The following is a 26,533-nucleotide window of genomic DNA, read 5'->3' as shown; positions in this document are numbered from 1 at the left end:
ATTCAGGGCTGTAGACCTGAAGATTTTTTTCTTTAGCCCAAATACTTCTCCACTTGGAGCAGTTTGTCACTATGTAACTGAAAGTCAGTAAAAGAAGACATCAGTGCTGTAATGTTGTATCTTCAGTACACAGAGAGGTGCATTTTAACTTCAGTGAATGGAAGTAAGACCAATCAGACAGGATTTACATGAAAATATGTGGAAATACTCGTGTCTTATTGGCTGACAGGTCTCAATTGTGTAAATGTCTATATGAGTTCCAAGTTACGTGAACATAATATGAGCAGAACATAAGGACAGCTAACATACTTTGCATGGTACTGTAGCCAGCTAAACCGATACAAAGATAGCTTAGTGACACCAAACTAGCCTAGTCTCGTGTTAGATTGCCAAAAAGTTTTATATTTTATCGGTCTGGTACTAGGTATCTGATATGACACTGGTTTGAGACATTCGAATGGCTGGATTATTCATGGGCAGATTATATGGTAAATCGAATCCAAACCATTCCTTCCTTCTCCAATTTTCACATTTTTTAAGCAATTAGCCCTCATATACAAGAAAAAATAAAAATAAAAAAAAAACAGTCTATTTAGAAGTACATTTTAAACGTTTTTTGATACAGAAGAATCTGGGCTCAGCCCCGAATGATTAAAGGCCCCGCTAACTCCCCTCAACCTGATATTGATGTCTTTTTACCTTTAAATGCTATCCCCCTTATACCAGCCACCCCTGGACTCAGGATATTTAAACACAGTTCAAGTTTTTTTGTATTATTTTTAAATTAAAGACATTTTTTTTTCAGAGTACAATCGCTTTCTAAACACAGCGCTGAACTCAGCCAACAACCAATAAACCCATTGTTCATAAAGTGAGGTGCATGAAACATAACCAGGGGTTCATTTCTCTTCTATTGTAACAGTGGTGGAATTTTAATAAAATATTTATATTCTAATCTCTAATCTCTTTATATGAAAAAGAACATTAAAATCCCATTAAACAAGACAGTGTGTGAATGTTTACATTCAATATATACGTGCTTCCTTTTATTATTTGCAAATTGTTCATAAATTAGATGCAGCCAAAAGGAGATTTCATGGAAAGAATGGATCTCATTTCACTTGTTAACAATACAGCTGCAGGAACAAACGGAATTTTCTCCACATTGTAATTTACACTCGATCCCTAACCGCTGGCTAATGACGTGTGATTCAGTGGGCGTGGTCACGAGAATCTGCCTTGTTCCGTGTGGAAACTTTGCCGGTCCGGGTGCAAAGTTTGAACTCCGTCTGCAAAACGCCGCTCGGTGCTTTTCTTCGTTTGTCACGATTCGCTTGAACGAGGCGCGAGACGTCGCGAGTGAGGTTTATCACCCGAGTTCTGTTGGGTTTTGCGGGAATAGATCAGAAGTGAAGGCGAAATCTCGTGTGACTGGGGTGAATTCGCTAGCCAGTGCCGGTTAGCATTGTTTTGTTTGTATGTTGTGTTAGCTGTGCGTGTGTGCGCGCGTGTGTGTGGTAGCTGAGACGCTCTCGGAGGAAACCATGGCTTGTGAACCGAACCGCGCCCGGTTGCTGTGCATGCTGTCGTTAACGTTCGGGTTCTTCGTGGTCGAGGTGGTGGTGAGCCGGCTCACGGCGTCGCTCGCGATGCTCTCGGACTCCTTCCACATGCTGTCGGATGTGATGGCGCTGATCGTGGCGCTGGTGGCGGTGCGTTTCGCCGAGCGCACCCAGTCCACCAACAAGAACACGTTCGGCTGGATCCGCGCCGAGGTGATGGGCGCCCTGGTCAACGCCGTGTTCCTCACCGCGCTCTGCTTCACCATCGTGCTCGAGGCCATCGAGCGCTTCACCGAGCCGCACGAGATCGAGAGCCCGCTCGTGGTGATCGCCGTCGGGGCCGCGGGGCTCGTGGTGAACCTGCTAGGGCTGTGTCTCTTCCACGGCCACGCTCACTCGCACAGCCACGGCAAGGGGAAGCACTCCAGGGCGAACACCAGCAAGAGCGAGACCTCCACTGACTGCGGGTCCGCCGCGGAGGAGACCAACAACCTGGTCGGAGGTCCCGGGAGCAGCAGCCCGAACGGCGTGAACACCGAGAGCAGGGGAGCCTCCGGTGAGAGCGGGCTTTCAGTCCACACTTCCACCTTTCACCTTTCACCTCATTCTCCATTCATGTGCTTTTCAGTTTTCATTCATTAACCTGCTCAGGCTTAAAGAGGCCCATTACAGCACTGTAGGGCTCTAAATCAGAGTTTACTTCAAACCAGATGGTTTTTCCTCAGTATTTTCCAGGTAATCTTTAATCAGCTTTAATACCTGCTCAGGTGTGTTAGGAACCGGAAATGAACGGGTCACTGTTCAAGTGGTTCAAGTAACGTGAACGCGGTTGCTAGGCAACCAGGCACCATGGACTCCTCGTATATGCTAGCTAAAGACTTCTGCTAACTATTTAGCTGACTAGCCTTTAAATCTTTTGTACTTGGAGTTCTCAGACGTTTTGTAGCCTGAGACCCCATCAACTGTAAGCAAAAAATCCATATGCTCCTCAGTACAGAATTATTTTATGTAATAATTAAATAATAGTCTCTTTATTCAATATGTACTGTAAGATTTTGGCTGTTTATTTTTTAGTTTTTATTCCTAAACCTTCCACTGACACAACAGGTCCCAGTTGACTGATTTACAGATGTTCTTGTTTTTCAGGTATTAAGGTTTGGATTAAACCAAATTAAGTTAAGTGAGCTGTCAAACAGGCTAATAATTATAAAGACTCAATAATAGGTACAACTTTGATATTAGTGGGTTGTAATTTCCACTGTTTCATATGTCAGGATTAAAGGTGTAAACCTGTGATATAATATTATATGATATAATATTATATGTGATATAATACTAAATTGATATTTGACATCACTGAATCTGCTAAGATATGATTCAGTTTATAAGCCTCCGATGGATACGTGACTGATTTTGTTCAGAATTTGGACAGGCCTACTGTTAATTCATGAATGATGACATAAAAAAATGACTATTTTTAAGTATCAGAGTTATGGGCCTATTTCCATACCTGTTAAAAACTGTTCACTAAGAAAATACCCCATACAACTATATTTTCTTTCAGAACATTTTTTACTATTCAAAGTCAAATTCTTTAGCGTCTACACACAGCACAGCGACAGTGTTATAGACAGCAATTACGCAATTACAAGATAATGAAGTACACAAATGATTGGTTTTAGCTGTTTTTTTTCTGAGGTGTGTAGCACTTTAAAGGAAGTTTTATCAACATTACCAATGTGTCTCCTGTTCAATAGTTGTTTCTTCTTCACATCTTTGATTTGTCAATGTGATTTCAGTTTCACAAAGTGTTCTCACTGATAATTCTCTTATATATCTTTATATCTTGTTTAATGGTGGTCATAACGATAGCGTTGTTATCATGGCGACCGAAGGATGATGCCTTCGAGCTCCTGATATCACTGGTTCAGCATTTTTGTGTGGAAAATGAACCAATTCTGTACAGAATGGGTTGCGATTCAGCTCAACTCCACTACCTTATTGGTGAAAAGGGCTAACAGTTTCGATAAATGCGCTCTGAAGATTCACATTTTTACTCCGTCTCAGACCAAGTACCCTTAGAGCATGGTATAATCCTAAGCACATTGTTCAGTTCAGGTAAGTCAGTGTTAACTGTGTAACTTTAATATATGGGTTGGTTTTGGAATTATGTTAAAGGACCTTGAACCGCTGCGGGCCGGAAATGTTCTTGCGTCAAACACTCGTGTGAAAATCACACAGCGCTAGGACACCGAGTAATGCTGTGACACGTTTACACCATAACGGTGAAAGCACAAGAAGTAGAATCATCCCACACACACACACACACTCACACACACACGCACACCACCCAACTACAATAACTCCTTCAGGGACAGCATATAACAACAATCACGTGATTTAGTCTAGTGCATAAAAGAGAAGGTCTACTGGATAATCAGTCAGAGACAAGCTTCAGGCTTCCCCCTACTGACTGTCACATGGGAGACGCATGACTAGCAAAAAGACAAAGAATAAGGACCTTGGATTTTTTTTTTTTTTTTTTACAAATAATGTTAAGATTGAAGGATGACAAATGTAGTTATCATTTTAGCAGCGATTAACTAAACCACCATAATATGTTACAATATTAGTCATTCGTCTTCATGTTGTGCAACATGTTTCTAATGATTATTGTTGCACCATTGTTGAGGTAGCAGGTTTACCATTTAAACATGTGTTAGTCAAAGTAACACAAAGTTGTATACATAAAATAATTTTGAGAAAAAAAAATAGTTGTAAATACATAAAATAATTTTGTGTCGGTAGTTGGATGTCTTTCTTACATTCATAAAGTGGTATATCTACAGTCCCATTTGCAGCCAGGCAACAAAACTACCAAAGAAAAAGGATGTGACACGAAATTCAAATTTTCCTGCTCGTTTCATGTGGACTGCTTTACTTGCAATTTTTAATTTTTTTTGGGCAGCCTGTGGATGTGTACAAGGCAGCTGTTTTCTGTTTCTTCAGTTACGATTCTGCAAACATGGAAGAACAAAAGATACCAGATTAATGAACTCCACTAACCAAGCAATGATTAACTAGTTTATTAGGCTTTATTCTGATATAAGATATTTTCGTTGGCAGTTTACATGAACATGTGAATAACCTAGGACTTTGGATGCTTTCCTGCAGTACATGCACGAAGTGGTCCAAACAGGAACCAGTGGAACTTTGGTGTTCCAGGTCATTTTTCACTCACTAGAGAGAGGACTGAAAAAGTCACAGTAGCTCTGTTTACATCAAACCTAACAATCAGTTATTGATCTGACTGATAGGTCATTTCGTCAGCTGAAATGTTTCTGTTTGTTCAGCATGATTTTAGAAAAATATTAGGTGGGAATGTGTGTGTGATTGGCATCTCCTCCCGACTGTATTCCCAACTCACACACAGTGTTCTCTGGGTAGGCTTTGGATCCACCACGACCCTGACGCTTACTGAAAATGAATGAATGAATGAATGAACATTTCTGCAGGCTTTGAATTAAAATAGCACATTCTTGCTTTTCAAACAGCATAACATTGTGTTTAGAATTGAAATCAGAATTGACACACATGGCCAGTTTAGTAAACAATATGTATATTTATTAAATGCTTACATTACTGTAGCAAACTTTTGTGGCTACATTGTCCTAGCAGATGTTTGACAGCTCATCTGTGTGCAGATTTACTGCTCATTTTAATGCAGTAGCCTAAATCCTGACCAATATGTAACTGTGATTTATAAATCCATATTAGAGCAGCTAATAATTAACAGCTTGTTAAATATTTAGTTGTTTCTTTATGATAAATCCGCTGTAATGCATCACTGGCAAGTTTTTTCAGTATCTCTGTTGGAAAAGAAAAAGTTGCATTGTGTGCTTGCTACAAATTATTTAATTTTAGCCTTCGTATTAATGTGCTACAGAAATAAGCACATGACTTTAGGCCAGCGGTGTCCAATGTCCGACCCCAGGGCCAAAAGTGGCCCGTGGAGAGATGTTAACTGGCCCGCAGCGTCTCTATTAGAACGTATGATTGGTGGCCTGTTGGCCAGCACGTTGCAGTTTTTCTTTTCTCCTGACGGTGGCATCAGACTGTGTTGATACAGTTAGCTAAAATGCAAGAGTCTTTTTTCTCTGACTACAGCTGCAAATTAATTTCCTGAATGATATTTAATCATGGCTACAGACAAAAAGTGCAGAGTTAACACTGAGAAGGGTTGACCACTAAGCATGGAAAACCTTTCTTGAAATTCTTAAAAGTGAATTTGCAACCAAATGCAATTCATAAAAGACAAATTAATTTATGATTGTTAGTTTGTCCAGTTACTGTTGGTCTCTGAAATAGCAGGGACCACATATAAAAAGTGTTGTTATTCCTATTGTAAATACCCTCAAATTAATTACATTCAGCTCATATTCATTATTTTATATCTTCAACTCCTCTATATATATATTGTGTATGTGTGTGTGTGTGTATATATATATATATATATATATATATATATGTGTATATATATATATATATATATATATATATATATATATATATATATATATATATATATATATATATATATAATCAGCTCATATTCATTATTTTATATCTTCAAGTCCTCTCTCTCTCTCTATATATATATATATATATATATATATATATATATATATATATACACTGTATATGTATATGCAGTCACGTAGCAGCACAATGTATAAATCATGCATATACAGGTCAAGAGCTTCAGTTAATGTTCAGATCAAACATCAGAAAAAGTGTGATCTCTGTGACTTTGAGTGTGGCATGGATGATGGTACCAGAAGGGCTGGTTTGAGTATTTCAGAAACTGCTGATCTCATGGGAATTTCACACACAGCAAGTCTCTAGAGTTTATGCATAATGGTGCGGAAAACAAAAAGCATTGAGTTAGCAACAGTTCTGTGGGTGGAAACACCTTGTTGATCAGAGAGGTTGATGTTGATAAGAGAGGAAAATGGCCAGATTGGTTCGAGCTGCCAGGAAGGATATAGAAACTCAAATAATCACTCTTTACAACCATAGTGAGCAGAAAAGCATCTAACATGCTCAAACATTGAACCTTGAGGTGGATGGGCTACAACAGCAGAATACCACATTAAGTTCCACTCCTGTCAGCCAAGAACAGGAACCTGAGGCTATCACTGGCACAGACTCACCCAAAATAGACAGTAAGATAAGATAAGATAAACTTTATTGATCCCACAGTGGGGAAATTCACTTATAACAGCAGCTCATTATATATAGCGTATTTTACTGTAAAAACTCTGTGTTACCAGCAAATAAAGATCCTGCTGGACGCAGTGTATGGTAAAAATATTCACATGAAGGACAACAAATTTATACAAAATAATTGTGTGCAGACAAATATATGCAATAAGAGTGGCAGGCCTGTGGGACTCGCTCTAAAGACTGCTTATGTAGTGTTCACAGGTGAGTTTATTGTCTGGCATGTTTCAGCATGAGCTCTGAAACCTGGACTCTTAATCCAAACTCATGTTCTTGGAAAAGCGCTTTCTTGTGTAATGCAATAATAAACTGGGTTAAGAGTAGCTGTTTCAAGTTCATCACTCCTGGACTCCTATCAGTGACACACAGCACATCTGCACAATTGATAACTGTTATCACACAGTAGCCTTTCAGTCACTAAAGTTCGGTCTGTGTTCAGCCATCACTGTACTAACCACACATGAGATACGATCAGAAAGATGGCTTGGGATGTAATTTATCGTAATATATCTCATATCACTCATCCCAGGAACACAATTTTTACTTCTGGTTTGCTTATATTAAGAAGGGTGGACAAATCGCTAATCCCTGGTGCCAGGACATCAGATTTTATCAGATTATCAGATTTTTATGTATCATCACATATCACTTATTCATTCACAGTGAACAAGCAGGTTTAGTGGGCCGTTGATATAATTGTCATCAGCATTTTTTATTTATTTATTTATTTTTTTACTTCATTGATCTAACAACTTGATGGAAAAACTTTCAGTGGTGCAGAGCATTTCTGTGATACGGTGTATGCTACTCTTCTTCTAGTCCTGCCTCCTACACAGTCTCGCTGTTGGGAGGAACTATTTTTGCTAGGTATGTTAATTACCTTGAACAAATGCTGGACAAACTTGCCACCCTCCACATTTCAACATCGGAGGTGCACGTAGCCACATGAATTTGGAATGATTGACAGTTGTTTCAAACACTTCGATATTAAGCCCCACCTCTTTACTCCCATTTCATATTAATATCTTGTTTCGTTTTCATCTTTTTGCCTGAAAGACGCAGAAGCAGTGGTAAATGGAGAGTATTTTGGGTTCATTAATGTGAAATAAAGTATCAGTTTGTGTTTGACTTGAATATCACTGCTCAAGTATAGTGAACATCACTGAACTATATTATTTATTTATTAGGAATACCACAAAAAATTAATCTTAAAGTGATGTTTTTGACTATTTTCAGCCGAGTTCATTTGGTTAAATGGTCAAAAATGTCACTTTTTTTTTTTCAGTCGAAAGAGACATTTTTTTGGATGAAAGAGAAAAAAAGGGGAAAAGATTAAATAAGCCTACAATGAAGTGTCAAATCTAACAGTTTACAAATACTTCTAATTGGTAGTGATAATTCAGAAGTGATTAAATCACTGTTCACACAGCGCACTAAAGCCTGTCATGGTAAAATCTGGAGTGTGCGTATATACAACGTTGTACAGTCACAACTAGGCGCTTGGGGAAAAAGTTGCCGCTCATCTGTTTTAGTTAAAATATAGACATTAGAAAAGTTTACATGCACACCTTCTTATTAATAGAGGTATGCAACGTCTTATTAAAATATGTGCACTTTCTTATGTGTAACATCTTTTGTCCTAGAACTGCTCTTAGAATAACCTTTTCCTCATTTCCTGCACGTAAACTTTTCTAGTGTCTACATCTTAACCACCAACCCGTCTGTTTTAGTTATCGTATAACCCAGTATGAAAACACAGTTTCTACCTTAGATAAGAGACTCCCGGCAGAACTGCTCACTGGAGTTGGCAGGTTTGGCTAGCCCATCCGAAACAAAAGGCTGTGAATACAGTAACACACTGACCAAAATACAGTAAAGTGCAACACAAAACTGTTATATACTGTAAGTCTAATGCTAGCACAACGCACAGTCAGTCCACATTTAAGCCATTCATTGAGTAAAAATGAAAATGATAGCTAGAAACATAGAACACATAGACAAAGGGTGCAAACACGATGTTTCATCACCAGAGACATGATCAGAAGATGATCAGGCTTGGCTGCAAAATGTCGCCCCCACAGGGATTCAAGTACTTGCTTATTTTCCACAGTCTGAATTAATGCACATAATTAGCTCATCACACTACTGAGTTACGTAAGCTGTGCTTTTTTTTTTTTTTAGCCTTGTTAAAAACTGGGCTAGCACATTGGAACTTTCTGTTGCCTGGTGCGCTAGTTAATGAATTTATGATCTGTCCACCCTGTATTAAAAAACGCACAATGTAAGGGCACGCACAAACACACACACACACACACACACACACAGAGTTACCTCTGCATGGATTCCAATCTTAACTGGGTCACACGGAAACATCAAATGTCGTTTTGTGAGAATGCAGGGCATGTAGCAGTGCAAAAAAAAGGCTGATAATCTGTGCATGCCATACCACTCAATGAATAAATAAATAATGAATAAATAATTACATTAGTCTGTGGTAATAGATCTCATATTCCTTAGCACACAAAGAAACACATGGGTTTGAATATTATATTGTCGTGACAGACTATGTGCCCTAAAATAACTACTTTTTAGACTATTTTAGGATTAATATCTGTGATTCTAATTAAAGTACTTCAATAACATGTGACTGTGGTAATTAGTGTGAAGTTTTATTTTGGAAGATTTATGTTTTTTGCAACTGTTGAAGCAGTTCAAACTACAAATAGAAATTAATAAGTTAATTTGTTTGCAGAAATGCAGTTTCTTATTTGTTAATCCATTTCAGCATAAAGCTTTTTGGGTCTACTTTTGGGAGTTTTCTGGATATTTGTTCTCTTTCAACATTTATCTTAAAGGATTATGCTTAAATTTGAAGCCATTTTTTACATGATTTCTGAAAAAACTCTTATTATACCAAGTCAACCAATTTTTTCTCTTAAATGATAAACTACATGTTCACTTACAGTTTTTGTTAAAAATCCATATTAATGTTAGTCACGTAGTTTTTGACCAGGTAGTGTTGGCATAAAATCTTATATGGCAGTTTTGGAAAATCTCTTTGGATTCAGAAACCCCTTCATTCACTGAATGTCCCTAAACCTGCTGGCTAGGTGAAGTCGGCTAATTCATTTTCTTAACTGAATTCTTGATTTCTTGATTTTTTTTTTTAAATGAAGGATCATTTATGGGTGAGAAATATATCTTTTACATTTTATTTGTCATTGATTTTCTAATTAAACCAATGAAAGATTGTTTAAATGTTAACCTCTCTCTTGTTCCATTCAGGTGTTTGAGCAGATTTTTATTATTTTATTTTATTTTTTACCACCATCTTCTTTTATTCATAATTTATTGATTAAAATTCCCAGTTGTACTTTGAGTGACTAATACTGGTTAATTTGTTTAACTGATAGAGGTATTGTTAACAGTTAGAGAAATTTAGTTATTCGTAATTTTGAACATGAACCACTTATGTGTTTAATGTTTTCTTTGTGCTTTGTCTAACTGTGTTTTTTGTGTTGGTGTAGCAGAGTTATCAGCTGTGCAGCTGAACGGTGAGCTGGATCACGAGCACGACCTTGAGCATGATCATGATTCATCCTCGTCATCCCAGCTGAACATGCGTGGTGTTTTCCTTCATGTTCTGGGTGACGCGCTTGGCTCCGTCATCGTCGTGGTCAACGCCATCATCTTCACCTTTGTGTGGCGTCCGTGTGACCCCGGTGTTCCCTGCAACAACCCATGCAGTGCCAACACACACTGCAGTGACCACCAACACCTTAACCACACGCTTGTGGGCTTTGGCGAGGCAGAAGACAGCAATGCGAGCGCCTCCGCATTCTCCACAGCTGGGCCCTGCTGGGTGCTGTACCTGGACCCGACTCTGTGCCTCATCATGGTCTGCATTCTTCTGTACACGACGTACCCGCTCTTGAAGGAGTCAGCGCTCATCCTGCTGCAGACTGTACCCAAGCAGATCGACGTGAGCCTCCTGAGCACTCGCCTGCGCCAGCTTGATGGCGTTCTGGCTGTGCACGAGCTCCATATCTGGCAGCTCGCCGGGAGTCGCATCATCGCCACGGCACACATCAAATGCCGAGACCCTGCCTCCTACATGAGTGTGGCCAAGCGCCTCAAGGCCTTCTTCCATGACGAGGGCATCCATGCCACCACCATCCAGCCTGAGTTCGTCATGGTGAGCTCTGAGTCACACGCCTCGCTCTGTGAGCTCTCCTGCCGCACGCAGTGCGCCGCTAAACTCTGCTGTCAAAATGCCAAAGCCCCCGACAACAAAAACACAAGTATGGAGAGCGGGAGTGAAGCCGAACCCCCTGTCTCCACCACTCTGGAGGTCATCAGTGAGTCTCTGGAAAGTGAGCCTAACGTTCAAGTGGCTCCACAGGAAGTGACCGTCAGCAGAGAAGTGGAGTCATCTTTATAAGGAAGAATGAATACAAAGAATTCATTAATAAAGATACCACAAAACATAAATATATCCAAAAGGACTTGCAAATTTGATGAATTAGAAAATCAGAGCCATTTGAGACAAAGAGGGATGCACCAATCCGATGTTGAGCATCAATATCGAAACGCTGGATCATATTGGATCTGATTTGACACATCATCTGACCACTTGCTGTATTTTATTTCATCAAGAGATATCGACTGAACTTGCATGTAAACACAGAACACAAATCTTTGCGCACACCTCTCGACAGAAGCTAACTGAGGGACAGCGAGCTCACTGTGAAGACGCGTTGCACTCGGCGGCTGAGAGTGAAACCACAAGCAATGGTCATTATTTCTATACTAGCTCACCATTACCTGAAAGGGAATAATGGCAAATGGGGCGTTTACCCCCAACCCCCCCCCCCCCTCCCCCCAACACACACAGTCTTTTGTGGTTATTGGCAGTTACATGGAGACAATGGTTGGTTCAAATGGAGCTCATGAATTTGTGCTTTTGACACGGGAACACACAATAAGCTCATTCGAGTGGCAGAAGGTGTGACAACACTGTTGCCAGGAGAAGGAGCATTGAAAAGGCTTCATTTTCTAATTTATTCATTTATTCATATGTTTGTCTTCAGTGACCACTTCATCCTGTTCAGGGACGCAGTGGATCCTGAAGCTAAAATTGGATCGGTGTGTCCATAGAGAGTGAAATAAGACAAGAGAGCTGTCTCTCGCTTCAAACATGGAGTGAATCAACTGGAAAAAGATTTGCAAGAGAAATTTCCTGATTGCTGTTCTGACAAGTGAAACAAATCTGCTCTGGGGTCCAAACACATTCCACATGTTCCCTACACACACACACACACACACACACACACACTCTGAACCTTGAGCCGTCACTACCTGATGGCTGGCTGAACTCTGATCAGGCCTGCTGCTGCATGTGTGCGTTGCGAGTGCTGTGTTTGTGAAGCGTTGTCTAAGTCTAAGCATGTGTGTGCGTGTGTCTATGCAAAAAGCTTCTCGCGTTTGAGAACCTGCTGTGTCGTCATTATCTTGTGGATCTAGTGCAACACAGGCATGCAAAATCCAGCTGCTGGCTCACGTTTAAGGACTTTTTTTTTTTTTTTTTTTTTTGTATTATTGTAATGATAAATACATATTCTTTTCCCCTTCTGGATACATCCATAAGCAATTTATTTCATAAACAAATAATAATTTATGTGTTTAATTTATTAGTAATGATTTTGTTTTCCTTTCCAGAGACTTTGATAATATTTAGATTTGGTAATGCATTTAAAAAGAGGCTCACATCCTTTTTTTAAAGAAACTATGCTGTAAGGTAGAATATTTGTACTAGTATTTTAAACTGTGCTGCTGAGACTTGTTGTATTTCTGACAGATAAATGCAGTTTGAATACCATTTCAGCAAGTCTTTAATGCTGAAATGAATTTTGCAATCTTTTCGTTTCCTCATTTATGGGAAATGCTGATGCTTCATGAGTCGTGGTGTTCGTGTCACACGAGCATGACTCACAAGTCCATGTTGAAGCATTAAAAGCAGTGTTGAACAATGCTGGAGGGTTTGGAAAAATGCCGAGAGACAGCTGGCTCGAGTTCCTTAAACATTCGTACCTACAGTTCTTGCATGACCAAACATCAATAGCTTAGTTAGTACTAACACTATGGCTGTGTTTTGAAACTAGTTTTAAGGTGCCCTCACTGACTTCCCCTTGATTGAATCCCTGCCACCATCTTAAGGGCTGTTGCATCAGTCTAACAGCTGAAGTGAAGTTTAAGATGCATCACTGGTGTAGAAATTACCAAGTCTGATCAAAAAATGGATAATTAGTTGTTCAGGCATGGTTTTATTACTTTGGCCTGTCCATCTGTACGTGACAGCCAATTAGCATGTTAGCAAGTTTAGCAAGTGGATGTGAGAAATCTACAAGGACATCGCTTCAGCTGCTTTAGCAACAAACTGCCTTTACATGCACAAAATAGCCAAAAGATCTCTCCTTTTCTAGACTGAAGCAAGATATTTTTGAGTTGTGTAAAATGCTAGTCCTTTTCTGGACCTGTTTGCACTCCAGCGCAGGCTGACTGTGCTCCTCCTATACACCTCTACAAGTTACCATCCTTTTCAAACTGCTACCAGACTATGCAGTTCACTCCGCAGTAGTAATGATTATTAGAAATGCTGTGTTCCGCTGCTTTCATTTTCATTGAGAGTGGCTCTAAAGTTCACCTCAGTGCAATCTAAGTGTATATCTGAGCCGAGATAGAGTCTAGGTTGACTAACAGTACGTGTTCGCATGCAGCATTTTGTCCATCTCAGTAGAAATCTCTGTCTGATTGTGTTAATCCAAACAGGACAGGGTAGACTGCTGGTCATTATGACTGCCAACAAAACAATTATTAATTCATATCCAAGCATCATACCTTGGAGCTGCTCATTCACTTTGTAATATCTGAAAAAATAACTAAGCATCATTTCAAAACTGACATTTCAAATGAATTGGAAGAGCATGGACAGCTGATGCACATTATGATTAAGAAAACAGACTCACCCACTCCATTGTATTTTTGATAACATGGAATTACATAAGGAATAAAACATGACAGCGTGTGTTGTTACAGGAAACTAATCGGTGCGATGCAACCCGACATGAAGCATGAAGGAGTTACTGTTACCACCCTGAAGTGGTTTATTTTCCTATAACAGCACACCACAGAGTGATTTATTCCTCCTGTGCCACAGCAATTTGCCAACGAATACATTATTTAATTTATTAATGTATGACGCTTCATGCTATTTAACCGTTATCACTCTGTCATGAAGACTTTCCTATGGCAGAAAACGTACTGACTGTTACAAAGTGCTGACACTGGAGACTCCTTCCATAAATGTTATGGAAAGCGTGACTACACATGTTTCTTTGTTAAATAACAATGCTATTTAAAACCTGTTTATTATTAGGCTTGTGGAGTGTGTAAATACTACTGCTACTAGAGAAATTATAACTTGTTAAAATGAGCGCATTAATATAAACCTATTATTTGAATTAGAGCTGGAACTACTGTCAGTGCTGCTGTAATCTGAGATTCGGACTAATCGGATTTGAGATTTCAACAACACTGTAGTATACGTAATAATAAAAAACATATACCAGAATTGGTATATGTTGATGGAGACGTACTTTAGTGAATCAGTAGGACTGTGAGAATCAGATTGTGCTGTTTACTTGATCATATATGAACCGACCAACAATGTATGAAGCACTGGTGTGGATGTAAATGTGGTGCCTGTGTCGTGTGTTCCTTTTGTTAAGTCCGCTCCCCAGTACACACTCCTAACCCTTGTGCAGTAAGTGCACAGCCCTGTGATGGTGGCCAAGTCACGGAAAAGTCAACGAGGATGCATTAGAAGGTATTCAGCATAAGATTTCTTTTATTCCAGTAATGCTGAGCTCTGTATACAGGGCACTAAAGCACAGCCACCATTTTGTTCATCGACGCACACAGAAGGACACGTATTTTTAACTTGATATTTAGCCACAATAATTTGTGTCTCATGTCAGTTATTTCCATCTCATCAGTTTCAGCATGCAAACCAGAGTTCCCAGGTGTTTGGATCTCCTGTCTGTCCTCATTCTGTAATGCTTGAGCTGGGCTTAAGCAGTACAAAGTCCTCATTGTTTTCCCTCCACGTAATATAAATTAATGGAACATTTTGGCCAGAAATTGAATGTACACATTTGTTTAGCTTATTTCCAATTTTGCGTCATACAAAACTGCATGTATACAGTGTACCCATTCCCTTATTTTTTGAAATGCTCACCTCAAAGGGTTTTTGTTAGTTAGTTAGTATCTCAAATAGATTTGTTTATGCGTGTTCTGACACCGTGAGCTGATTTATACCTGGCAATTTCATGCATCTTATATCTTGGATTGTATTCTGATGAGAATTTAATCACATGCATTTACACTCGTAGTGTTCAGACAGACTGAAATCTGATAGCTGTGTCTGTTAAAATACAGATTAGCTCATTACATTCGAACTCCAATGTTCAGTGTTGTGCCGCACCTATTGGGGCTGGTTTTGGTTGTCAAATATGGCTAAAAAGTGTCTCAGACCACCGGAAGTAATTTAAGCAGTCATTGCGTCGTTCATTTTTTATGTAAAACATTGCTATGCAGATATAATTCTGATACTCATGACGCATGAAACAACCAAGTGTAAATGGAGTCTGTAATCATTAAATGTTCAAAATGATGAATGTCACAGAGTTAAACAGCAGTAGCGGCCATGTTGAAGCCAGAATGATATCTTCCTCAGCACATAGTTTATCATATATATATGTATTACTCGTACATGAAGTTTGGCAAAAAGCTTGAGGACAGAATTTTGTTCAGAATTTTTGTTGCTTCTTTTTATTCATTTGGACGTATTCTTATTTTATGCTATTTAATTTGATTTTGTGATGTATTGAAGCGAGTGTGAGCTGAGTTAGACATACAGTATGCACAATGCTAAACTGGAGGCTGTACGCTGCCTTTGCCTCTGTATCAGCCTCACAGCTGCAGTACAAAACTAAAGAAGCAAGCTTCAAACACCAAACATTTTTTTTGCTATAAAAGACATTTTGATTTAAGGGCAACATTGTACAATTGTGTATTTTTTTTTTTTTGGCCAAATTGTTGCTTGAAACTGAATTTTTCGATGTACAAAGAAACAAACACTGAATCTTTGAATGGTTTGGACACACAGGAACTTTAAGGTTTTGCTTGCTAACACTCAATATTAGTAAATTAAAATTAGTAATAACTGCCGTTTAATCAATTATACAATATATTGAGATATTTATCAAGCACAACATTGTTACTAACCCAAATGCTGTATTTGGGAGGAAGCTATGTGTGTAGGTGGAATAAGGAAGTAAGAACTGCCTTATCTAAGAAGGGCACATGATTTTCTTTCAAATTTGTCCAAAATGGAAACACTTTGAAAACTATCAGAGATGCCAAAACATGGTACCTGTCCTGGCAGCCTCCTGAGGGCTACTTTAGCCTTTACAATAATATTGTGCACATTAAATATCACAATATGTCATACAAACAATTAGCAGCTACTGTGAAATTAATTTGCGATGATAAAATGTGGTTTTCAAAATGCTCAGCATGTCCTTAAATTGGCCATTCTCTTTATTATTATTTAACTAATGATCCATCCGATGCATTTTATATTCCTGATGAGAACATATGCAACATGCCTTCGTGTTTGTACTCAATAGTTACTCTGACTTGTATTTTTTTTTTTTTTTTAAACAAATGAACACACATCCTCTTTCTATATATTGTAGTTGTAAGGATTTTAGGCTAGAACACACCAGCTGAAATGTTTTTGATATTTTCATGTTGGATATATGTAATTGTGAATTAAACATGGCTGTTCAGTATTCACTGTCCATCAGCCCTCTGTGTTTTTCCTGATGTAAGTGTATTTACAGTGTGTACTAATGTCATTCCTAAATATAATCATAATGCCATTGATATTTTTATGGTTGGAAAAGATCTACAAGATTCTACATGTCCCTGGAACTGTACTAGCGCTGTTCTCAATTTAAAAAAAAAAAAAAAAAAATTTTTTTATCTTAAGTTGATGGCAGCACTCCAAAATTGGACTTCTCAAAAATACTCTATATTAAAGTTTGTGTAGTATTATTATTATTATTATTATTATTATTATTATTATTATTATTTTATCAGCTGCATTAACAGGAATCCTGAAAGACACCTTGCCTGGACACCTGCACATTCATGCAATTATCCAATCAGCCAAATCACGTGGTTGTAGTGCAGTGCATAAAATAGCACAGGTACAGGTCAAAAGCTCGGGTTTACTTCAAATCAAATGGAAATCAGGATCTCAGTGACGTTGACCAAGGCATGGTTATTTGTACCAGACAGGGTGGTTTGAGTATTTCAGAAACGTCTAATCTTCTGGGATTTCACGCACAACAGTTGATACATATGGTTTTAAAGAATATTTCTTATGGTTTAAAAAAAGATTTGTGATGTATTTCTAACATAAAGTTTAAAACAATGCATATTTTTATGGTTAGAGAAACAATCCTATATTTTAATGGTTAGCATAAGAATGGCATACATTGGATATAAAGTCTACACTTATTGAAATCACAGGTTTTAGTGGTGAAAAGCCAGAAATCATGATAAAAATCACAATTTTCCATGTTTAATGTGACCTAGAACCCAATACAATTCAAGAGAAAAACAAATAGTTAATGAATAGGAAAATTGGACTCCATGTCTAAACCACCATCAAGCCAAAGTGAAGAAGCTTCCTCTTTTCAGAATTGACTGACACACTAAAATTTGCAGAAAAAAAGGAAGGAAGAAGAGATTCATCAGCTTTCAAAATTGCATTGCATTTTCTGAAGCTTTTGCCAATCATTGGCCTACATTAACTTTATTCATTATTCCTGAACTAAGACTTTATAAAGATAAATATAGCATGATATGTAATTTCTTTTGCTGTTTGACTTAAACCATATCTTGCTAAAGATGTCTAGATAAAATTGTCATCGTATTTCAGGTTTTGAAGGTAATTGTGTATAGCAGCTGGACCCTCAACAGCCCTGAACATGATTAATTAAGAGTTACAAGTTTGACAAATTTAGCCAAAGTACCACAAAATATTTTTAAAAAGGACATGAGAAATGATAACACAATACTTTCAAAGAAAGGATTCCTGCATCCCATTAACATAGATATTTCTAATAGACATGGCAAGGGGGACAGAGATTTTTTGATTAGATTGGGGATATTAAAAACCTTTTATTTAAAAAAAAAAAAAAAACTGATAAAATGCCCATTAATCACTGACCAATCCCATTTCACGCTCTACTTCCTTTTTTTGTGCAGCTTATACTAGGAACATACCATGTTGAACAGAAAACTTTCCACAGAATTTGAGATTAAAATGCTCGTGTTTTTAAAAAAAAAAACAAACAAACAAAAAAAAAACACGTTTCTGTACAACAAATTGGGATTCATAAACAGTATCTGCTTCACAATTGGCCAAGCCTTTTCCATTCTTTTCCATACTTTTTCAAGTATGCGCAGTACAATTGTAACTTAACTATGCTAGATTTACAAGCTAGAAGTGTCGGGGGGGGGGGGGGGGACAGTGGCGTGATTTTGGTGTTCCTTTGAAATGTTGACAGTGCTATTTCAGTCCATGTTGCGAAACTGAAAAGTGTGAAGTGTTTTTCCCATTGCATATCAACAAGCCATTAAAACGGTTTACAATTGCTCAGTAAATAGGACCAATACAATACATGTTTTAGAGCTCCCAACCTAAAAGTAGCACATAAAGTCCCTATAAACTGTAATTACAACTGGCAATATTGGAAACAATTTTGATATTTGAACTTCTGAGCTGTTACTGACCATTTTCTTTTGATCCAGTTTTTTTTTCTGTACAGATTTTTTTAAACCAGTGATTAGGCCATAGCCACAATTAGTCTTATATTTCTAATCACTGGTTGCATTATGCACATTTTTACAATATCGGGAAAAGTTAGAAAGACATCAATGTACTGTAGCTCAAACTGGCTAACTGGCTCATGTTAGCAGTGCACAAGAAACTTAACATAACATAGGATCATCCCAAGAATCTCAGAAGTCGTCGCTACAGCTGCATTGTTCTTACTACCAACTTCATAGAGTTCCTGTTGGTAAATCTGCTCCCACTTCGAACTGACACACACTTGTGTGTGACAAGGGCATGTAGTAACAGCAGTAGAACACAGGGCATTGTTTCATATATGGAATTTGATGAACAAACAGGAAATAAAAGAGGAATTCAAAGCCAGCAAAGCAAAGTGTGACTCGTGACTATGAGTTATGTAATGCTACATGAGTCCACTATGATACTTGTTGTTGCTTCAGGCTACATTTTTAATGACTGTGATGCAGAGGAAATAACCAGGTTCAGTGCATCCCAAACACTAGTTGCTATCAAAGTCTGATAGGAGAGTTTTTGTTAAAAATCAGTGTAAAATATAATGGATGTTAAGGGAATGTGGTTTGGAATGGTGCACATAGATACTGCATCACAATGAAGAGCTGCTAGAACAAAAGTTATCCCTTAACAAGAATGTACATGTAGAATAAGCGCTAGCAACACTGCAATATCCAACTATACCAGCTAATTATCAAGCTAGCAGTGTTGCCCATATTATATATATGTGCACAGTTATGTGAAAAAATTAGGACTTGTTTTAATTTTGTACAAAAATCACTTTGTTTTCACTTATTAAACAAAAGAAATCAACAAAAATGAGTATTTCAACTGAGGAAAAAGTTAGGACACCCTATGCCCTAATAACTAGTGTTTGCCCCTTTGGCTGAAATAACCTCAGTGAGACGTTTCTTGTAGCCATCTACCAGTTTCTGACATCGACTGGAAGAAAGTTTCCAGCACTCCTCAATGCAGAATTCTTTCAGCTGTGTGATGTTTGAGGGGTTTCTTGCATGCAAAGTCCGTTTCAAATCACCCCACAGGATCTCAATAGGATTTAGATCTGGGCTTTGACTTGGCCATTCCAGAACTCTCCATTTTTTATTTTTCAGCCAGTCCTTGCTGGATTTACTGGTATGTTTTGGGTCATTGTCATATTGCAAGGTCCAGGTCTGCTTCAGCTTCAATTTTTTGACAGATGGTCTCACATGTTCCTCAAGCACCTTCTGACACAATGTAGAATTCATAGTGGATTCTGTGATGGTGAGCTGGCCAGGTCCTGCTGCAGCAAAGCATCCCCAACACCATAACACTTCCACCTCATTGTTTCACAGTTGGTATGAGGTTCTTTTGCTGAAATTCCTGTATTATATACTGTATATATTATATTATATATTATACTGTATTGTATACCCTCTGTTGTGGTGTCCAAATGATCTAATGAATAATGTGCTTTGGACAGACTCATCTGTCCAAAGCACATTATTCCAGAAGTCTTGCCCTTTAACTATGTGTTCTTTGGCAAACCTCAGTCTTGCCCTCATGTTTTTCTTTGACAGCAAAGGTTTCCTTTTTGCACACCTCCCGTGATAATTAAAGTTGTGCAGTCTCTTTCTGACTGTAGATTCATGCACTTTGACATCAGCTATAGCAAGAGCTTGCTGTAGGTCCCATGATATTTTAGGGTTTTTGGAGACTTCTTTAAGCTTCTTGCGGTCTGCTCTAGGGGTGAATTTGCTTGGACGGCCTGACCTGGCCATGTTGGCAGTTGTTTTAAATGCTCTCCACTTGTAAATGATTTTCCGGACAGTGGAATGGCTGATTACAAATTCTTTTGAGATCTTTTTATATCCCTTACCAGACTCATAAGCATCAACAATCTTCTTTCTGAAGGCCTCAGAGAGCTCTTTGGATCTCACCATGGTGACACTTCAACAATTAAGAGCGAACCAAACTAAATGTCTGAGGTTTAAATAAGGCAAGCCTCCTTCAAAATGCTCTGTAACGATGTTCTAATAATTTGCACCTGATGTGATACACCTGTAGATAATTTTGCCATTTTAAGTACAGATAAATGTGGGGGTGTCCTTACTTTTTCCTCACAAGAGATTGGATTTTTTTTAAATTACATTGTACAGATCATTTTAAAAAGGCTTTTCTTTGGTTTTATTTGTTTAGTTATATTGCTTGAATCTCCCAATATTGTTAAAATGAAGATCAAATGTCCATATTTTTAACTATGTTAAAAAAAAAGCACAGGCTTTCATGGGATGTCCTAATTTTTTCACATGACTGTACATTGCTACCTATATGTTCTTAAATAGCCAAAACCCACTTTTAAATGATAAGAGGAGAAGAATGATAAGTTCTATTACTGCTAGCCAGGATTACTATAAGTTTCCAGCGTTACTAGTAGATAGCTAATATCTTTAGGCAGTTTAGCAGTTATTACAGAACACCCAGCTAAAGCCTGGCAGGACATAGAGATGCTGAAAACACACGACCTTTAACTACAGTATGGATTACAGATGAAGTAGCTAGCTTTAAGCTTTATTTCAGCCCTTTAAAGCCATGGCCACTCAGATTAACACTGTATGAATATTCCCTGGCAAAAAAAACCAAAACAAAACATGATTTTGTGTTTAGGACTTCTCTGAATATGATCAATATTCTAGTTAGAATTAGAGAAGAAAAAAGAACAGGAAAAAAGCACTAGTCAAAAAAGAAGGTTGGATGAGCCACCACAGGGCATTTAATGCATAAAGTTTGAAAAGTATTTTTATTGTTAATTATTTTATTTTTATTGTATTGTAGTTTAATGGAGTTAAGTCTCAGTAGTTCACTCCATATTCATCATCATTCCAATGCTGCTTAGGTATCTTTAGTTTTTGTTTTTATGTATGTGACATCTCTTATTACCTTCTTATTATTTTACTTGGTTTAAATATTTCATTTAATCAGTTGGTGATGTGACTGAGTACAATAAAAATGTGCATATCTACATTTTGACCTAGGTCACAAGATAAGGACTGTATGGTAAGTTAAATTTGTGTGTGTGCCTCAGACTTTGATCGCATGCCGAGTTCACTGAGTACAGTAAGCAATGTCTCAGTCCACACTGATAAGTCACCTGAGAGCTGCCAGGTGTTTAACGGGGTTTGAAATATCTTACTCCATCATTAGTTCAGCCACTGGTTCATATAACCCCCCAAGATATTATAGGATTAACAAGGCTGATTCAATGGGGCTGTGAGGATTAGATGAAGATGGTATATATGGCTATACTTGTTGTAGTTAATGGCTATAATATATTTACTGTCCCTATTATTATTTAATTCAATTTTATTTGTCTTTTTAGCAATAGACAAACATTTAACAATAGACACTGTTGCAAAGCAAATGCCCAGGGTTCCTGGCCACTAGGGGGCCCTCACCGAGCATAGAATTGAAGTAAATGATTAGGCCATTACATTGTCACACGCAACATGAGCCAATGAATGTAAAGTCACAGAATATGAAATAAATAAATAAATAAATAAAAAATCCGGAATGTTTTTGGTGTGTGGTTCTGAATTTGTAACCAATGAGCAGTCAGTTATGACCTAACTTTTTAACTGGAGCTAGATTAGTGGGTAAAAAAAAAAAGGATATATATGTAAAACCAAGTGTGTCAATGAAAAGAAAACTTAAAAAGCAAAGAGAAGGCAGAGAATGTTCATTTTCTCCAATGGGTCTGATTAAAAATGAACTCCAGTCTAAAATGGGCCGAAGAAGACTACTACCCAGTCAGAGCTGGTTAAAGAGCTGGACTTGATGATTTGGTGAATGAGATCGTGAGGTGAAAAGAAATAAAGACCTTCTGCGTAGCCAGGGGTGGACAGAGTACTGAGAAATTATACTTAAGTGAATATAAATACTATAAAAATATAGATAATATGTCAAAGTCTTACACAAAAGTGGAAATATCCAGCCAAAAATGTACTCAAGTGAAAGTGAATAGTTGCTACTTTTAAATGCACTCAAATATTAAAAGTAAAAGTAAATGTTTTAATTGATGAAATTAATTTAATCTTTTTTTAATGTGAATGTAACTATTACTGCTCTAAAACTGATTTTTTTTTAAAGCAACTATGCTGTTTTGCCTAAAGGCATCATTAGCTAGAATTAGATTTGCTGCTTAGATGATTTATATTAGCTACTGGAATCAATGCTAATCTAACACAGCATTAGCAAAGAAAACAGGCTAACCTAGTTGAATAAACCCAGTTAATGTTAGTAATTATTAGTGAAACTCTCCTAAACATGCTTTTTCAAATTAGAGTTCATGGCTTATAGGAAGGCAAAGATGACGCCTCATTTTATACAAGTATTTGCTTGCTCCAGCGTATTGAAACATTTTACTGAGGTACATACTGTATGTTTAAATACACACAGATAGCTGTAGTGCTAACTACATTGTGTAGCACGTGAAGCTCACTACAGATGATGAATTGGCACAATTCTTGATAGTTTTTTTCTACACTGATTAATTTAATTGGAGATCAAACTGTCCATTGGAGGTGAAATGATTGGATGCTAAACTGAAACGATTGGATGCTAAACTGAGCCAATTCTGTTGATGCATAGTATACAGTCACTGTCTGGATGAGCGAAGAAGAGATCTTCGACATTTGTAATGAGTACTCCCAGCAGTGGTTCATGCATAGTGGGGTGGGGAGGGGCCCCTGGCTAGGAACCTAAGGATTATCTAATCCGTCCTTGGTCTCCATTGTTTTGTTTTTTTGTTGTGTTTTTTTAGTGCCATCCATACACCCATCTATAAGTTCTTTAAAGTATTTGTATATTTAGCTCGGATATGCATCTAGTAAAAATATATAATGTGACTGAACCAGGTGTGCTAGAAAAATTGTTTCCCAGCTGACTGATGTAGCAAAATAAGTGGGAAAAGAGCTTCATCTAGTGGTCAGAAAGTGAATTGGTTATATCCGTTACAGCATTTAAAGCTCTTGTGTGAGCCTTAAAGCTTTGGTTGACACACATCTGATTCTGTGAGTACCAGCCACAATCCTGCATGATGTTCTAACAGCATGAATATCCAGAAGTCACATTATTGTAAATCAGCAATATATTTCAGCAGCCATAACACTTCCCTGTGCACTTACACCACCTTTAAAATACTCCCTGAGATGAATAATTTTTCAATCCTGTATTCTTTATTTAAAATGGCTTTACTGATTTCTATTGCTGTCATGATATGGAACAGTGGCACCACAAACATTTGTAACTTAAACAGTAGCTACCTAGTTTAGCCTGTGCTTTGTAGATTACTGTAAATAACTAAAAGAAGAGTTGTGTAAATAACAAATTACTATCTGGCTAATTTAACCTGAATTACGCTGGATACAATCATTCACACATCAGATATTTGTGAGGTCCTAACTAAGTTACAATTTTACAGATAACTGATCCAGATCGATCATTAATTATTTCCTAACTAAAAGCCAAAACAACTGGCGTAATTGGCTCAGGTTATTAATTTCAAGGTATGGGCTGTGTCCAAAACCCCAAATTACTACACTAAATACTACGTCCAAATGGTACACCAGTATAGGTACAGATGCATCACCATAACTGATTAGATTACTATTCAAAATACTATTTAGTAATATGTAATATGTAATAGTTTGGACCATGATCACACTTTTTTCACTCTTTTAAATTATAGCTTAATTGAAAAAAATATGGCAACAGTTGTTATGAGGCATTTCTTAATACCTGGGGTTTATTAAATTATTAAGAACACTAACCATTTTGCATAGAAGTTTGACAACTATAATCCATCACCAGGCTCTTTTTACTGTACTACATTTGTTTGTATTTCTCAGTGTGAACACAGTTATGTACACAAGTTATGTACAGTTATACAGTTATGTACACAACAAACAATGACTAGAATAGTACAAAAACACAGAAACTGCTATGAAGCTGGATTTTTGCAGCTTTTACCTAAAAAGAAAAGAAAAATGTTAATTGACTAGAATACACTTAAATTGAATCAAATAATTGTGTACAAATGTAATAATTAATAACAAATTTAATGATTTAATCATTTAATAATCTGAAGTGGGTAAAGAAATTAATTGCAGTGGAGCAGAAAAGACAGTGAAGTTCAGGATGTATGAAGTGTATGGATGAAAGACAGAGATAGGAAGTTCAATTCTATTTATTGAGCCAATTCTAGCAAATTGTGTATTTAAATGTATTCAACTGATTCTGTTTAACTTGAGAAATTTAAAACCTCTAAATTGTGCCACATAACAGTTGTTTCATGAATTTATAACACCAGCTGTTGTGATTAAATGTTGAAAACATTTAATATATTTTTATAATTGTCACAGGCTAATTATTAATTATTTCATAAATATATACAATATCTAACTTTTATAAACAGTCTATTCTACCAGCCTCATTGGTTTATGAGGATCGGCTCTTGAGTTTGTGCTTATCAGTGGATTTCAATTGAATATGCAGAAACCAATTCGCCCAACTGGTTAGCCTCAGTGAGTGAGTCAATCCATGACATTAATCTTGTAGAGCTTATGAACGGCCATTGTAAATTGGCACAACCACTAGAATCACAGGTTTTCGGTTCCTTTAGTCTAACATAGCCACTCACAGTGACATTTCATTCACTGAGTAAGTTAATCATTTCGACCTGTGTGCATTATTGGCTCAGTCTGGCATTGCTATTCAGGTTTTAGTGCATAGAACTGAGCTTTTTTGATTAGGTTAAATCAATAGCACTAACATTGCTGTGATGTCACACAAAGTTTGAGTAAGACTGACTTCTAAACTGATTCATGTGATTTATTTTAAATAATCAATTCAAAAGAACTATTTGTTCGTGAATCGGACAAGTGGATGAGAAAATATACTATATATAGTAGATTGAGTAAAAATTAAGCATAGTGCATAGATATCCTTATGTGTTCTGATGACCTCACGTACTTCCTAGCAATCTCATCAGCAAAAAAAAAATGTCTTCAGCCCTCTAAGGACTTTCACACTCAGAGTTTAGTAAGCTACTACAGCTGATTCTCCACAGCTAAAGGTCACACTCTTAATGAAGCTGAATCAGATGTGTTAGGCTTGGGAAAACAGAAAAGTGTGTAGTGGAGGGCTCTCCTGAGACACAGCGGGAAGTGCAATGGTAGAGATCTTAAACACACCGTCTTAGTTTAGTGGGTGTGTGCATTTGCTAGCTTCTTGGCAGTCGCTGCTTAAAGTTATCTACACTACTGTTTGATAGACAGGTTCTTATTTGTCCTGAAAACTTAACTTTATTTCATTATATAGTCATTTGAACGTTACATCCTTGAGGATCAGTGCTCTCAGACATTTCTCAGTATTAAAACTGACATCTGCTCACAGAGCCTTGGCCCTCATTTATATGAAATAGATATGAACTAGATATGAACGGATTCATTCAAAATTGTTCATAAGAGCATTTCAGTAATTTCAGAAAAATGTTTGTATCCTTCTCATGTTCCTGATTATGTGTAAATTCACACTTAAGCAGACTACCTAATATGACTACCTAACTGTTCACCTTCAAATCGTATAATCTGCAATGAGTTACTACAATTTTAAACTTGAATTACTCTGTCCATTTAAATAGCTTATTTGT

At 37.4% G+C, this 26,533-nt stretch overlaps 1 protein-coding gene across 2 annotated transcripts; it reads left to right on the top strand.

The window, feature by feature from the left end:
• Positions 1 to 1,228: 1,228 nt before the first annotated feature.
• Positions 1,229 to 16,768, top strand: slc30a1a (solute carrier family 30 member 1a). 2 transcript variants are annotated; one of them, XM_026923236.3, is made up of 2 exons: positions 1,229 to 2,118; positions 10,376 to 16,768. In XM_026923236.3, exons 1-2 carry the CDS (start codon positions 1,545 to 1,547, stop codon positions 11,284 to 11,286), a joined length of 1,485 nt encoding a protein of 494 aa, XP_026779037.1. In that variant the 5' UTR covers positions 1,229 to 1,544; the 3' UTR covers positions 11,287 to 16,768. The 2 variants fall into 2 exon arrangements, with proteins under 2 accessions (XP_026779037.1, XP_026779036.1); XM_026923235.3 differs by having other exon boundaries at positions 10,373 to 16,768.
• The last annotated feature ends 9,765 nt before the right edge of the window (positions 16,769 to 26,533 follow it).

Source organism: Pangasianodon hypophthalmus, chromosome 19 (assembly GCF_027358585.1).
Source record: "Pangasianodon hypophthalmus isolate fPanHyp1 chromosome 19, fPanHyp1.pri, whole genome shotgun sequence".
NCBI lineage: Eukaryota > Metazoa > Chordata > Actinopteri > Siluriformes > Pangasiidae > Pangasianodon > Pangasianodon hypophthalmus.
Note: the sequence above shows the minus strand (reverse complement) of the source record. Positions and strands in the feature narration are given on the sequence as shown.

What these genes read in the sequence shown, in the direction of transcription:
- slc30a1a (XM_026923235.3), top strand. Translation starts at nt 1,545, where the DNA reads ATGGCTTGTGAACCGAACCGCGCCCGGTTGCTGTGCATGCTGTCGTTA. An exon ending in CGAGAGCAGGGGAGCCTCCG is followed by an intron (nt 2,119 to 10,372) that starts GTGAGAGCGGGC and finishes GTGTTGGTGTAG; the next exon opens with CAGAGTTATCAGCTGTGCAG.